The sequence below is a fragment of the Bacillus rossius genome, chromosome 3 (assembly GCF_032445375.1).
Source record: "Bacillus rossius redtenbacheri isolate Brsri chromosome 3, Brsri_v3, whole genome shotgun sequence".
In the NCBI taxonomy this organism is placed as follows: Eukaryota; Metazoa; Arthropoda; class Insecta; order Phasmatodea; family Bacillidae; genus Bacillus; species Bacillus rossius.
The window spans coordinates 43,662,349-43,678,796 of record NC_086332.1 but is presented as its reverse complement, the minus strand read 5'-3'; the positions used below and the strand labels follow the sequence as shown (position 1 = coordinate 43,678,796).

The 16,448-nt window shown below is 37.6% G+C and overlaps 1 protein-coding gene across 1 annotated transcript in view; it reads left to right on the top strand.

Annotated features, from left to right (window-relative positions):
- LOC134530598 (WD repeat-containing protein 11-like) overlaps positions 1-9,002 on the top strand; it is an 87,943-nt gene extending 78,941 nt beyond the window's left edge. The window contains exons 23-24 of the mRNA XM_063365573.1: positions 91-236; positions 6,105-9,002. Of these exons, the coding sequence (XP_063221643.1) occupies positions 91-236; positions 6,105-6,252 (294 nt within the window). The 3' untranslated portion in view covers positions 6,253-9,002. The remainder of the gene's footprint in view (positions 1-90; positions 237-6,104) is intronic.
- Positions 9,003-16,448: the final 7,446 nt, after the last annotated feature.

Sequence of the window (16,448 nt, the reverse complement as noted above, 5' to 3'; positions counted from 1 at the left end):
CATAATATAATGTTTTTTAAAAGCAGGTGCATATGTACGTGTAACGCAGCGTGCACTGATCGCTCTTGTGTGCTGTGTTGTCGGCGCCAGAACAAGGCCGTGCTGGTGGTGCTCTCGCTGGGCCAGTTCGACCGGGTGCTGGAGATGCTGGGCGTGCAGCGTCTCCACGGCAAGGCAGCGCTGCTCCTCCAGGCCTGCAAGGAGTTCGGCCTGCTTCCGGCGGCGGCCGCTCATGATATCCTTTGACGAGCACCACGTGCTGCTCTCTATGTATATCTAGGGACAAGATTATATGTTAAATTTGCGATAAAACTGAAACAACACAGAAAATCATGTCTACACATCGAAATTTAAGTTAATGCACCAGAAAGCACTGAACTGCAATCAAAATCATGAGACCTTATCTTCATTTTCAATCGTAACTTAACTCTAATGATAAAAATACATAATCTTTTAAATACAAAATCCAATGTAAGTAATTTATTTAGCATGAAGTATGTACATTTGATGCAAAAAAAAATAAAAGGTTTACTTCTTTTTAATCTTGTAACTGTTATTAGTTCTCATTTTTTACATTATGACGGTAGTACATTTTTCAAACACAAAAAAAAAACTTACCAGATTATTTATTTTTTTCTGAATAGTTAGACATGCTTACTACAAATCATTATATTGTAAAAGTGCATCATGTGTCAGTCAAAATGAAACGTTTTTGGAGAAATTAGTATCATGGAACATTTAAGTGTCATATTTGTCCAGTAATATGCTCTCTTTTTTAATTACCAGATTTAATAAAAAAAAAATCAATAACACAGAAATCTCCTGTTTTAAAAATGAAATTGGCCTGAAAATGAAACCATATAATCTTGTCTCGATATATAGCGCGTGTTCCATTTTTACAGCGTATGAATGTTCTGCAATATTCCAGATAGTAGATAGTTGGGGTGTGTGTAGATATATATATATTTTTTTTTCAATTCAAATCTAGACCTAATACAGTTTAAATATTCCATTTGTACATCTTTGATACCATATTTACCTGCAGAAGAGTCGCCCCTGCATGTATGGGTTGCAGCTATAATTTGGGTAATAAATATCTATTTTTAAAGAATGTTTTGAAACAGCCCTTTGTGATTGGCCAGTTTTTCTTAGTGACGTGGCCATTTCGAACCTATGTGGCTTGAGGCACCCAGCGTTGAGGATTCTGGGAAAGAGAAGGTTTTTTGGGGTCCAGCTTGGGAATGCTGGGTTTCTTTGTTGGGACTTGCCCCAGGAAAACAAATGTGGTGTAAAATCCATGCATGGGCATAAATTATTCGGTCACAACACATATGTACCGTGTAGCCTACCTGATTCACAAGATTGGTGACGTGAATCACCGTCAAGGTGGTATTTTGGCATAAATAATAGTGTGCCTGTGTCAGCAGTGCTAAGGTACAATTTGTTGACCTAAAGTAACTGATGCCACTCATGATAACATTTATTTTTTTGATCCCAGAGTGACTTAAAAGTAAAATAATACACATTTTGCAAGTTTTATTTAAAATACAATATCATACCAGGTCCAGTAGTCTAGAGAGGACTTTTTTTTTGCTCCCGACCTGAATAGCTGGCAAATCGAAATAAATCTATATCAATAATTGTGAACATTGAATGAACTTTTGCACAGTCATGTGCATCATATCTGGCAACACTAGATTAGAACAGTTTCTGACATTTTAGTGGACAAAGGGTTGGAATTGTCTTTATTTTATCTGTGGAGTAATAGTTTGGTGTTTCATTAAAATATAGTAAGTTATAAAGTGAAACCTCGTTTATTCGTTCCCGCATTGTAGAATTTCCTGGTTTTATTGTTCAATGTCCGTGGTCCCGAAAAAATCCCGCAAGAACAATGTTAAACAAATCCCGTTTCCATCGTTTACGAATATTTTTTAACCCGGTTTAACGGGTTGAACTTTACAGGCTTTTTACCGATTTCACATTCAAATTCCCGAGAAATATTCCAGTTTACGCGTGTCTACACGACACGCAATACCAATATTTACATATGGCGGCCATTACTAAAAGAAAACAAATAAAGTGAGCATGACGCTGTTGCTAACAGGTTCACCAACTTCGATAAAACAACAGACGAAAGCTAACGCTCGCACGATAGTTCTTGCTTTGTGCGATAATCGACACAACAATATAACCGTGGTCGATATACTGTACATACTAGCCCAACGTAAACACGTTTCTATTTAGCGGCAGTGAAATCCTGCGAGAAACATAGACGAAATTGTTCATCCTAGCGTTTCCGTGGCCGGCCGTATATGCGCGAGATTTTCTTTGTTTACGGTAAATTAGCTTTACGCATTTAACTCTAATGCACGTGTGAAATTTGTAAAGGTTCATTGATATGTATCGGCCTACAAAAGAGGTTAAAAGCTAGAGCTGGGCCGATCACCTATTTTGCCGATCATGCCGATGCCGATCATCTGCTGCCGATCTTGCCGATCTTCTTAGCCGATTAGAGCCTTTCAAGTACCTCTGATTACACGTTGCTTTTGACGGATCACTATAAACGGTGAAATATTCCCAGACAAAACTACTTTTCATTGACATGATTACTTAAAAATCACGACATAAATTTCACGGACTAGCGATTATACAGGTAAGCCCGGAAGGTCTTGTCAAGCTTCTCAGACACCAGCGTGCAGCTGGGTTAAGGCCAAGGTCATGTGACGTAACATCTCCCGAGGCTTACTGTGCCTTGGCAGCAGATGGATAAAAATAGTAAACTCCCCATTATTCGTGTTCATTGGGACCCGCCAATGCCCGGATAATTGAAATTCTGTAAAAAAATAATAATAATAAAACCGGATAATCGGTTAACGGTAAGGGCCGCCTTCGAATTGTTGTCTCGGCTTAAAAAAATACGGCACTGCCTAGCCATTAGTTCACGGTCATTTACAACAGCCGAAGAGAGAAAGATAAGATTGTGCTGACCTTGTACACATAAATTTTGGGTAGCTCCCCACCCCCCTCCACCCCTTCGACCAGCCGAATGCCAGACAGACACGTCACTCGCCAGGCGCCTGCCGTGCATTGGCGGGCGGAAAGTAACTCAGCAGCAGGTGAAACAACATTCGAACAAACGGGAGACAGGAAGCAGAAGTCAGGACATCCCCCTCAAGTTTAAAGAGTGACAAATGTGACAGCTGAAAGGGGGGGGGGGGGGGGGGGGGTCGACACAAAGGGTCGGTACAAACAGCGTTGCAGATTTTGGCGGCCCACGCGATGGCTTGCATTGTTTGCCGGCCGCCGACCCGCGTGACGTTAATTTTAAGCGCTGACAATTTTAGCTTCTCTTTTTTTTTTTCTGCACTTTTAAATCGTCCCGGATTATCCGATTCCCGTATTAGCGCGTCACGGATTAACGAGGTTCTACTGTGGGAAACAAAACTCTTCATCAACCAGGTTTTTATACAAAAGAAAGTTAAGCTCTATTTCTCGCTAAACAGGATAAGAATATTAATTTCGCTAAACAAAACTTTCAATAGGCCATATTTAGCGAGAAAAAACTAAATAAATGAATTCCCGAAGAGTACCTAGTTGTTTACTAACCACAAGACTACTAGCGCCATTAATCCGTACGAATTCCGTCGCGCGACGCGCGTCACTCTAATCTCTGGCGTCACATAACCAATCTAAACAACAGTCGCCATTCGCCATTCCTGTAATATTAACCGTAAATGGTAAACAAATACATAGTTTTCGGTTCGTAAATGATAAATGACTTTGCAAATAGTATAATGGAAAATTATTTTACCGAAAGTACCGTAAATATACGTGGAAATTGATACTTAGGTATGTAACTGTTCAATGTTTATAAAACTTACGGTATTTGTTTACTTTATTGGGATATTTTTTTCGTGTGTGGTTAGTTTTAAATTATTAAATCATATTATTTTTCGATGAATAATCAAATTTTCTTCCCGAAAAGTACCGTAAACAAACATGGAAAGTTGTTAGGTATAGGTAATTATTCAATGCTATAAGTTTGCAGTAGGAGACCAATGATCGGCTCAAATAATCGGCTACGTTTTGCCGATCATTATGATCGGCAAAATTAACAAAATCGGCCGATTATTACGATCGGGGATCGGCATCGGCCCAGCTCTATTAAAAGCATTAAAGAGCGTTTAGAAATTATAAATGCCGTTGAAAAAAATCCAGGCGAAAAACGGGTTGATTTGGCAAAGCGCTATGGTATTCCTCCATCGACTCTTAATTCTATCTTCGCTAGAAGAAATGAGATTCGGAAACAAGCAAGTCAGTTCGGCCAGTCTTCAAAAAAACGGAAAATGGCAAGACAGTCGAAATACAGTGAGCTTGAGAAAGTTTTGTTTTCTTGGTTCCAGCAAGTTCAGGCATCAAACATCCCAGTGGATGGCACATTTTGTTCATTTAAAAAAATTAAGCAAGTAGTGAAACCCCTTATTTACGTTACCGTTATTTACGTTTTCCCGTTATTTGCACTATATTCTTCAGGTCCCGTTTGGTTCCCATTTAATCCAATACAATACTTTCACGTGAATTACGTCTCAAAAATCTAATCCATCCCGCTATTTACATCACGTAACAACGATAGTAGGCCTAAAAACATTGTGAAAAACGTAACTTTTATAGTCGGCAGTGAACATTTTAAATCGCAAAATAAAACATATTTTATAACATGAAAAGTTGCTTTTATTTCTAAACATATAATAATTTAAGCCTAGGCGTGTAAAAGTCCGAGTAATTATAGCAGGAGGCAATCTAAAATGTACTCGGGAAAAACGTAAACTCACGAATGTATAAACGTTCTGTTACTATATTTATGTCACAACTTAGCCGAAATACTGGTACGAGACATAAACCTCACTAGATAAAATGAGCGGAGTCTTGGTAACTGTTTTATACGTATTTTATAATTTCGGAAGTTTGTACAGTTGACGCATATTTTTTAAACTAACCATTTATATCTGGGGATCGTAAATAATTAATTATTGGTATCAAGAAATCAAGGTGAACGTAAACTTGAACACGTCACGGCAGCGAGAAAACTGGTGCGTATACCAATAAACTGGTATTAGAGCTGGACAAAACTGGTACACGGGAGGTGGAGCTTATATTTTTTTCCGCTAAGCTCGCATCTATTGGCTGACTGCTGATGGAACGTCACGAGTCTGGGCGGAGCGTTGAGTGAGTTATACTGCGCATGCGCAGCTCAGACAACAGAGAGCCAGCCGGCGGGTACGTCGCGCCATAACAGCTGATTGAGTACGATGACCTATCTCCGCGCACGGCGCGCTATTAATTGACGGTAAATGTCCAATTTGCGGCCCTTTTATTTAAAATTTTTTTACTGTGGTGCAATGCGTATGTGTAATGTAATCCGCATTTGTTATGAACGCTGCAGGATGCGACTGTATTTTAATTAACTTTAACGTATTTCTTACTTTTCCCTTTATTTACACTTTCCCGCTTTTTACACTTTTTTACTTTGTCCCCATGAAAAGTGTATATACAGTGTGCTGCTGGTGTCAATTTATGGAAATACCTAACTGATTCACTGAAAGTTTTTACAATAGTACATACATTGTGCATTTGGTAACTTTAGAGTGTGTTCCCACATTGTAGGATTTCCTGGATTATCCGTTTTTTACTCATGGTCCATTGGAAAACGGATAATCAGGGTTTCACGTATTTGTATCTTGTAAATGTAATTAGTTCAATACAGCCAGATTTTTTTGTTTATGTATTATTCACTTTGACAAGTTATATTTTCTGTTTATTCACCACTCCATAACCACAGAATCTTTAAAGCCAGTAGTTATCACTTCTATGTATTTAGGTATTTATTTGCACTCATGTATGTGCAATCCAGACATAAGAAAAAAATGTGGCAGAACCAATGTATAAAAGACATTAGCTGGTTCATGTCCAAATGTGTGCAGTCTAGCGTGCTACTAGATAATAAAGTGAATTATGCAAGTGCCTAGGCATTCATAAACCCCAGTCTCTTTTTTATCATGCGCTCTTGTACATCTGGAGGGGTTGCTCCTTGACGGTGCTGCACAGCCGCTGGTGACGGCCGTCCAACTGGATGCTGCCCGTTTGCTGTTCTCGGTAGGCAACCACAGGGCGGCGCTGACCATCAGCCAGCGGCTGGGGCCGGCGGGCGAGAAGCTTCACCAGGAGTTCCGCATTCTCTCTGAGGAAACGTGACCGCCCGGCGCGCCAACCTCGTGCAATGGGCGTGGCAGTACTAAGACAGTCATCTCAGACCAGCACACGAATTTGACAAATCTGATGGCAGAGTGGGGTGGTGGTGAAACAGGTGAATAACATTTGAATTTAGTTCTGGGGACTATCCTCGTTGAAAGTTTTTATAAAGTCTGTTCCTGTGTTGGATGCCTTCTGTATTCTGTATGTATTATTGTTATTTTGGTAATGTGTAATCTGACACACTAGAAGTATACCACATCAGACGTTACAAAAAATTAATTTTCTTTTGAAATCATTAATAAAACCTATTATGTATCTAGCGCTGTGCGAATATAAAAAATTTCAGACACCATGGATAATTCATTGAAATTTTTATATAATTTCAAATACTTACACCAAAATAAATACATTTTTAATAGTTTTCAAAGTGTATGAAAGCGGTTCATATAATTTCGTATAAGATTCGACGTTGCGGTTATGAGTATTTTGTGTAATGTAAATGTATCCTTACCCAAGTTGGATGTATTAATGGGTCATTGTAATTAACCATAGTTTTTATGAACCATGTGCACAGTGAATAGCAGAATGGGATAAGTTCAGATGGCATGGTAATCTGAAATTTTTTTAGATTGGTGGAAAACAAGTGAAGAATAAGTAGTTGGCTGATACAACCCAAAAATATCCTTAAAAACCCCAAAGATATTTTTTATATGCATATAGTTATGTTCAACTGATATTTCCATTGCAGTTGCACAAACGTGTGTAAAAGTTAGTGTTCAAATTGGTTTTTAATTTTTATGAAAAATACTGGCACAGACTTAAATTTAGTTACATTTTGTTCCAACTGTTCAAGAACTTAATCCTTGCTGATAGTTGAAGTTGATTTTTCATTTTACAAATACGAGGTAAAAATTACTACATATTTACACTGTGTGATTTGTAATACCATATTATTCCTATTGTAATTTTCAGTGTAGTTTCAATGAAAATGTTATAATTTTTGTGAATGCTTAAATGTTATGCAATATAGTGAAACACGAAAAATGTGTGAAATATAATAATTTAAAGTATAGAAATGAATTAAAAATAGATTAGTGTTTGGTCTTTGTATGGGAAATAAGTTATAACAGTCTTGTAAAAGCAAAGTATTGATGCAATATTAGAAATGATGGTTTTAAATCATTGTTAACAAAAAGTTAGATTTATAAAATTGATTAAGTTTGTCAAGAATCTAAAATGTAAAACATACCTTTGAATCCAAACTTATATAAATAACATGACATGTGATGAACATACAATTTGAATTTCATTTGGAAAAAAGGCTGTTGAAACATTGTATTCTTATGGGAAGCCTAAGATTCACCGCTCTTGAGTCATCATACAGATTAGTTTCACTTCGTTAGCCCCTATTGGTGATGAAAAGCGCAGGTTCAAATGGTCTGTGCACTTGTACTTCACATTTCCTGGAAGTGAAATTACAGAGTATTATTAAATAAATAAAATTGATTAAACTTTATCATTTAATTTGGATAAATGTGCTAATATTTCTGTTTGCACTGTAAGTAGATTCCTAAGCTTTTAACAAGAGTTAACTACTATCTAGCAATTTCTAGGGTATTTTCACACATAAAAAATTTATTCTTATTTCAAGATAACACCTAAAACATTTTTATAGGTACTACAAACATTAATACTGCTAACCCATGACAGGCAGATGTTCCAAGCATAAGTGTATAATTGAAATATTCTCCAACCGTTTTCTTTCCTCACTACATCACATAACCATCGACCATTTTGTAATTCAACCTAAGCACAACGTCATGCTGGCGTATTTTAATTTAGACCCAACAGCTCAATAAACCATTCCAAGATGAAGGCAGTTAACACAAATTGAATTTGTAGATAATATTTACTGCCAAACACACTGAAAACTGTACAAATCCTGTTGGATTATTTTGTGTATTGTCAATCATAAATGTTACTAGATGTGAATTACACCAAGTAATCTATGGAATTTAACGGAGACGAAAACACTAGTGAGGTTATTCAGGCAGTTGACTGAAGAGTGGTGAAATATAAACTGCACAAGATTTACTTTTATTTATTTACTGAGCATACATGAAACATAACTACATACTGGCCTGACAGGGTCACAATTTTGACACTTTGTATTGAGATGTGCTATGGATGTATTGCACAACACTTGTTTGCCAACACTTACACTGGCTTCCTCTTAAGTATAGTAGTTATAAATTTTCAGTAAACTCTTTGTCTTTATAATCACAGGAATGTTTGTTTCATTCAAACATTATCTGTAATTCAACTTTTATGAACATGTGTGAACAGTAAAAACTGACTTAAGGTAAAGTGCCACAATATATTTTGTGTGAACCCATTTTTGAGACTGAAAATGTTTGTATAAAGGAGTGTTTTGTATCATAGGTTTGTATAAACTTCATTGTAAATATGAATAAATTTAGAAGACACTATAATGTTATAATAATTATGATTCTAATTGTGTTAGTAGCAAATACAACTTATGATTTAATTGGGACTTGAAAATGCCTAACTAATAAAAAAAAGGTAATGTTAAACCATTTTTTGTTTTATTAATGAAATATTTGTGGAACAAGTTGTTGTACTACAAGTTGTATTACAGGTTGTGTTGTGTTGTGTTGTAAAGCAGTCTTATATTTGAGCGAGAGTTGGTTGTACTATTAATTCTAAATAGATATGTATATTTATTCAAATTTTATGTGTACATGAAGTTTACTTATGTTTCTAATGGCCAGTTGCACCATTCTGCTCTTCAATTGGCAATCCAATGATCTTGGCTCAAAAATGATCTTTGTATCATTCCTCTAAATGTTACGCCAATGCGTACTGAGACTACTCCGTCGTCTCTCGCGTGAACTGTAGTTCATACATTTCCAATCTGCAACCACAGATAGCAGCAGTGTAAGAAATGTTAGGTGCATTTCTATTGGTGGGTTGGAACTCCAATCGATGGTGACGTGGCTAGTCAATGATTAACGCTGTTCACACAATATAGCAGTACATGCGGCAGCTGACTCAATTTTAATAAAGACTGCAAACACATACTTTTTTTGAGAGTGAATATGAATCAAAGCAGTCTGAAATATAAATAGGTTCTGACTAATAAAAACCTATTTTAGTATAGAAAATAATTATGACAAAATGAAAAGTCTTATTAAAGCATTAAACAAAACAAAACAAAAATAGCTAGATAGATGGATCAATTTACCAGCACACAGAGAACCTTAAAAATAAAACATGCACATCTTTTTAACTTCACTATAAATCTCATGTGACAAGTGAATGCAGTCAAACCTCTGTCTATCGAACTCGCATGTATAGTTTGTCTGTGTTTATCGTATACTTTGTACGGTCCCGGCAAAATTGCCATACAACTAAGGTTAAAAAAGTCCGCTTGTACCGATGTTGGAATTATCGTTTTGTCCGCATTGATCGTACAAAATATGTGGTCCCATCACTATAAATTATAATAGATGATCGTTTAACCCTAAAGATTTTGCATAAAAACCGTCATAAAAACAGTAACGATAGTATATAGAAATAGTAAAAATCACCTTAAATCTGCAGCCATTTTATAATAGCAACGAGTGAACTGTCAACAAACAGAAGATGGCTAACATTGGTGCCATATTTCCGTGAAATCGACTCAGTGCCATATTTAAACTTCACAAGATAAAATGAGCGGAGTCTTGGTAACTGTTTTATACGTATTTTATAATTTCAGAAGTACGGTATTGAACAGTTGACGCATATTTTTTAAACTAACCATTTATTTCTGGGGATCGTAAATAATTAATTATTGGTATCAAGATGAACGTAAACTTGAACATGTCACGGCAGCGAGAAAACTGGTGCGTATACCAATATGTAAACTGGTATTAGAACTGGACAAAACTGGTACACGGGAAGTGGAGCTTATATTTTTTTCCGCTAAGCTCGCATCTATTGGCTGGCTGCTGATGGAAGGTCACGAGTCTGGGCGGAGCGTTGAGTGTGTTATACTACGCATGCGCAGCTCTGAGAACAGAGAGAGCCAGCCGGCGGCTACGCCGCCCCGTAACAGCTGATCGAGTACAATGACCTTTCTCCTTGCATGGCGCGCTATTGACGGTAAATTAAATTTACATCAATTTGCGGGGGGGGGTTTAATTTTTTTTTTACTGTGGCGCAATGCGTATGTGTAATGTAGCCCGTATTTGTTCTGAACGCTGCAGGATGTGACTGTTTTAATTAACTTTAACATATTTATTACAATCTTTGGTATTTTTAATTTTTTTTTTTTTTTTTTTGAAAATGTGTACATACGATTGAGGTGTACGTACGAACCGGGGGCCATACGAGCGAGGTTTTACTGTAGTTAACACTTGATGAACGAATTAGGATTATTGAAGAAATTGAAATTGAATTGTAGGTCTGTTGTGCATAGGCTATGTTTTTTTAAAGTGTAAATTGAATTAAGTAAAATGCTTCCATTGATAGAGCAGGCCTGCCACCAAATTAGGTTCCTAAATCCTCTTCACAGCATTTAAAAATCCTGTAAAATTTATAGCCGTAATTGACATTATTTATTTTTCGCGGTAATTTTAAATATACATTGCATTCCAAAACATAATTTAAAAAAAAATCAAATGAATATAAAAAATTGTTAAGATTTGCCACTTACATTACAAAACTAATAGTTGGTATCACAATAAAATGAAAAGTAATTTAAAAAGTTTCTCTTCAGTACAGGCTTTGGTGCTTTTCTTATTTACAAACTAAATACATTCATACAACTTAAGTTATTTACAAGTTAAAAAAAACAAACAAATGTATTTCACATCACTAAGTAGCTACTTTTTCATGTACTGTGCTCTTTTCCGCATCTCTTCCAGGTTTAACAACATCCTCTTCAAATGAGTTCACCAAAGCAAAGAGATTTTCTCCAGTTGCAGCATCACTCAAAGCCATTACTTTGTACAGATTAGTTTCAACAATCTCGGATGGAAAGAACCTTGCTAACACTACAACCTGCCTAGTGACTGTAACATAAGTTGATTCATCAATCATCATTGTGAAAAATTGTGTTTTCATTGCATAGGTAACATAATCTGCAGCTGATGTACCCAAAGATTGAATAATTATCTGGCCTGTTTTAGTGCGAGAACAATGAAAGTTTCTTCCGATTTCGCTATCTGGAAACATTTGCGGGACAAGTTTCGTGAAATTATCACTGACTGAGTTTCACAGATAAATTGTTTTCACAAACGAAGTTCGCCCATAACAATTCCGCATCAATTATTTTGTTTGGTTTGGTTACAAAACTCGTCAAAGAACAACTCTGATCAGCAGCTCGTTGGTTTTTCGCATGAACTTGCATATTTTCGTGCCGACCAGATCCTTCAAGCCACCCTTTGTCACGTTCAGTTCCGAGTTGCAAGTCGAACAAACGGCAGAAAATTCCGTTTTGCCACGCCTCAACCATTTCAATTCTTGCTCCCATTCTTTACGATTAGGCTGTTTATAAAGTGACCTATCCGGCGAAGCCTTTCGTTTTTTCTCCATCACAATCAGTTAAGACCAAAACTACAACTTAAATCACGTAAGAAGTTTGTAAACAAATGCTGCACCTAAAACATTGTAACGGCAAAAAATTCCAATGTTAACTGACGCCATTACACTTAGTGTTTAACTCAACAAACAAAAAACATTTCCCCGAAACCATAGATATTGTACTTAATGAAACAATATGTGGGAGTATATGTTTTTGGTTTGTGGCTAAACGATTGGAAGTTCCATGGTGCTACACGTAATGTGAGTGTTTGCTTTACTGTTGGATGCTTGTATGGTTTGACAATTTCAAATAGGTAGTTGAATGTAAATATTTACACAAACAAAATTCAAATATGAAAATATCGGCGAAGCATTGTAAATATCTGTGAATGTTGCCGTTTATCCGTTAGTCCGTTTTAAGCTTCAAATATCCGTGAAAACGGATAAAATCCGTAAAAACGGCAGGCCTGAGATAGAGGTTTGACTGTGGTTGGTAAACATTTGAAAAGTGCCAGCAACACCGACACAGTTTCCCTATCCGCCTGTCTCGCTCTAGCCGCTAGCCTGCCCAGATGGAAAGACAACGGTTTTTGTCCCTCTTTTCACTACCCGGCAGGGAAGATCATTTCAACTAAAAGTAGACCTACAGAAATATAACACAGGCTACTATACTTCTAAAAATCATCAAAAAAATTGGTTGTCTCTAAAGTCGGTTTACGGACGATAGTTTAATTAACGTGACGTCATAACAAAACATTGATGAAATGATTGCATACTTTTATGAATAAAATTGAATTATTTTTATTTTAATAATAAAAGAATAAATACTTGAAATTATACTAGTAATCAGATTTTTAAAATGCAAGAATAATTAACCTTTATTGCCGAAATTGTTGTTGTAATAAGCAATGAAAACCACATTAACTTTTCACTTCCCTTTATAAACAGTCGACGAAACAGTTCACGTCTAGATGACTTGTAATTAATTTTAAAAACTGGTGTTTAGCTATGAAGTTTAAATATAATTATGAACAAGTTTTCATATAAATAAACTGTTATCAAATATTGAACATCAATTAAATGAATCACCATAATTTTTTAGTCAATTGTAACATAACCTATTATTACTGCACTCGCCGACAGCGTAACGGAACACCGCGTAACGGAACAATGAGCGTAACTTGACACAGCGGAACGGAACAATGAGTGTAACTTGACACCGCGTAACGGAACAATGAGCGTAACTTGACACTGCGTAACGGAACTATGTGCGTAACGGGACACTTTTTCGTGCGTGCAGCCGGCGTTCATTGATTTATTAGACTGTCACGTCAAAAAATATCTACCATGATTTAAAGTTATGGTGGTCTAATTCTTATTAACTGTAGTTATTACCTACGACATTTGCAGCTTTACATCACTTGTAACTAGAGAGCCGAAAATATTGTGACTCGTGAATTTACGAAAAATCACCTAACACTATTAAACCATAGGAAATTTTTTTAATGGAAGTTAAATATGATTTAAACAATATTTTGACTTGAGGTTCACTCACAAACTTATTTGTAAATGAGTTATTTAATTTTTTCTTTAATTAAAACATGTGAACTGACGATAATGGTAATCTGAACTACGTTTATAATATATATATGTATATATATAAATATATATATATATATATATATATATAATATTACATCAAATGAACTATCACTGGTGTATGGCAGAAGCTGCCATCAAGCAGGAAGAGAAAAGATAACCAAGTATCATGGAGGCCTTAATCTGATTTAGCATTTAAAACAAATCTTCCTTCGTTTTGTCCACTGTTTCTCATTCCTCCAGTGCTGACTGGCACCCCCTTCTCCAATAGGATGTTTCTCTCTTCATATGCCCTTCTGACATCTGACAGCCTCAGCACTTCCACCCCAGTCAACCAAATTTTTCCCAGCCATAGATTTTCAAGCCAAATGACCCAATTGACAATAATTCCGGTATTTTGAAGGGTTGGGTTTTTACAAGACAAGGGATCCTTTCTTTACCTATTACATATCATGTATATAAACATCTACTCACTTTTATTAAATATTTATTAAAGAAGTATTAAAATTACCTTCTCAGAAAATATTTTGTTGTAATGTAACCCTTCCCCTTATCACTAATTACAGGAGTGAGGCATAAGGAGGATAAATGTAACAGATAGTGGCAAATTACCGTATTTACTCGTGTATAGCGCGCCCTCGTGTATAGCGCGCACCACGATTTTTGCAACAAATTCCAAAGAAAAAAAACTTTTTTCCCGTAAATAAATTTTACTAACATTTTGTGGTACCTGTTAAGTAATTACGTATGAAACAAATGATCATTTAAATTGATGTGTGGTGATCCATCAGGAAAATACTTAAACTCTGCTGTGTAGACGGAACATAATGAAGCGCTGTATCGTCACAACTGGTACGTGGGCGGGAGGGAAGGAGACAGGCAGGAACGGGACGAAGAGGACTAGATGACTCACCGGTAGCAGCTGCGACAAGGAAGCGAAGGAAGTGGGAGGGGGAATGGCGACAAAAAAAAAACACACACTCTCTCTCTCTCTCTCTCTCTCTCTCTCGCGCTCGCTCTCTCTCTCGCGCTCGCTCTCTCGCGCTCGCTCTCTCGCGCTCGCTCTCTCGCGCTCGCTCTCTCTCGCTCGCTCTCTCGCTCGCTCGCTCTCTCTCGCTCGCTCTCTCGCGCTCGCTCTCTCGCGCTCGCTCTCTCTCGCTCGCTCTCTCGCTCGCTCGCTCTCTCTCGCTCGCTCTCTCTCGCTCGCTCTCTCGCGCTCGCTCTCTCGCTCGCTCTCTCGCGCTCGCTCTCGCGCTCGCTCTCTCGCTCGCTCTCTCGCTCGCTCTCTCTCTCGCTCGCTCTCTCTCTCGCTCGCTCTCTCTCTCGCTCGCTCTCTCTCTCGCTCGCTCTCTCTCGCGCTCGCTCTCTCTCGCGCTCGCTCTCTCTCTCTCTCGCTCTCTCTCTCGCTCGCTCTCTCTCTCGCTCGCTCTCTCTCTCGCTCGCTCTCTCTCGCTCTCTCTCTCTCTCTCTCGCTCGCTCGCTCTCTCTCGCTCTCTCTCTCGCTCTCTCTCTCTCGCTCGCTCTCTCTCTCTCGCTCTCTCTCGCTCTCTCTCTCTCGCTCTCTCTCTCTCTCGCTCTCTCTCTCTCTCTCTCGCTCTCTCTCTCTCTCTCTCTCGCTCTCTCTCGCTCTCTCTCTCTCGCTCTCTCTCTCTCTCTCTCTCTCTCATTTTAGTAGCTGCGCTGGCTTTCTGTAGAGGGGGAGGTCTAAAAATAAACAAGAGACGTGCGAGCTTGCGCGCGCACGTGTGTTTGTGTGTGTGTGTGCTGTGAGCGTGTGGGTGCGAGAGACCAGGTTGTGTGCATGTGTGTGTGTGTGTGTGAAAGAGAGGCCTTGTTGCTTGTGCGTATGTGTGGGGGCTGGCCAGAAACGTCACCCGGCAGTTAACGACTTCCACTCCTCCTCCCAGCCTCACCCCATCACTTTTTTTTTTCCCCCCCCCCCCCCCGTGTATAGCGCGCATCCTTATTTTTTTCCTTTACTTGAGGGGAAAAAAGGGCGCGCTATACACGAGTATATACGGTACTGAGTGCTACTACAAACATTTTTATTAACCAACTGCATTTGTAATTTGGACCATAAAGCTTATCAATTACAATGTGACTTATTCAGTTATGACATGTTCCAATATAATGCCTTGTGTGCATGTGGGTGTGAGCACATTTAAGGAAAATAATTATGTACATTTACAGAAGAATCTCTTGGCAGGATAGGTTGTTTCAGAATTGGTAATACATACATAAAGACCTGAAAAAAGGGAGGTCATTTTTTAAGTTCTACTTCTTATGAAAGGTTCTCACGTTTAATGTTGGCATTACTTGCTAACACAGCCATGGAGAGGGAAAAAGAGATAGAGATAAAGTGTGTCTGTGAGTAATTGCTCAATGGCACGATACACAAATATTGCTCAAAAGTGTGGGATGACATATCAGCAACAGCATATGATTTCATACTTTTTCAAATACTTTTGTGAATGTTTACGTACTTTCTCATACTTTTGCCTACTTTCACAACTCGTAATTTGCAACTCTAAATTCTCAACTCTGAGGTTGGATCCAGTGTTACCATTAAAATTGTGACAATATGTATAGACATATCCAATGGGGTTATTAATCATATTTTAGCTATCATAAACCCATTCATTCCTTGAGATCCATTGAAGATGGACAGACACTGGTAAATGTCTACTTTCAATGTATGATGAGTGTTTCAAATATTTAGTACCTACCCTAAAAATTTCATATCCCTCTTATATGCGAAGTTGGACTTCTGACGTGCGTGACTGCAACGCACAAATGTGTTTTTTTATTTTTTTTTATTTTAGAATTTAAAACAAAGAAATCAATCTTCATCAATTATTACAGTATTGCCATGATATATTACCAAAGTACTTGCTCGGTACATTACTTGGTAAACACACTAAGTTACATGCTGGGTTTAGCTGGCAAAGAGCACAACTAATCGTAATACAATTGTCTAGATCATTATTTAACTGCCATCTAATCATTTG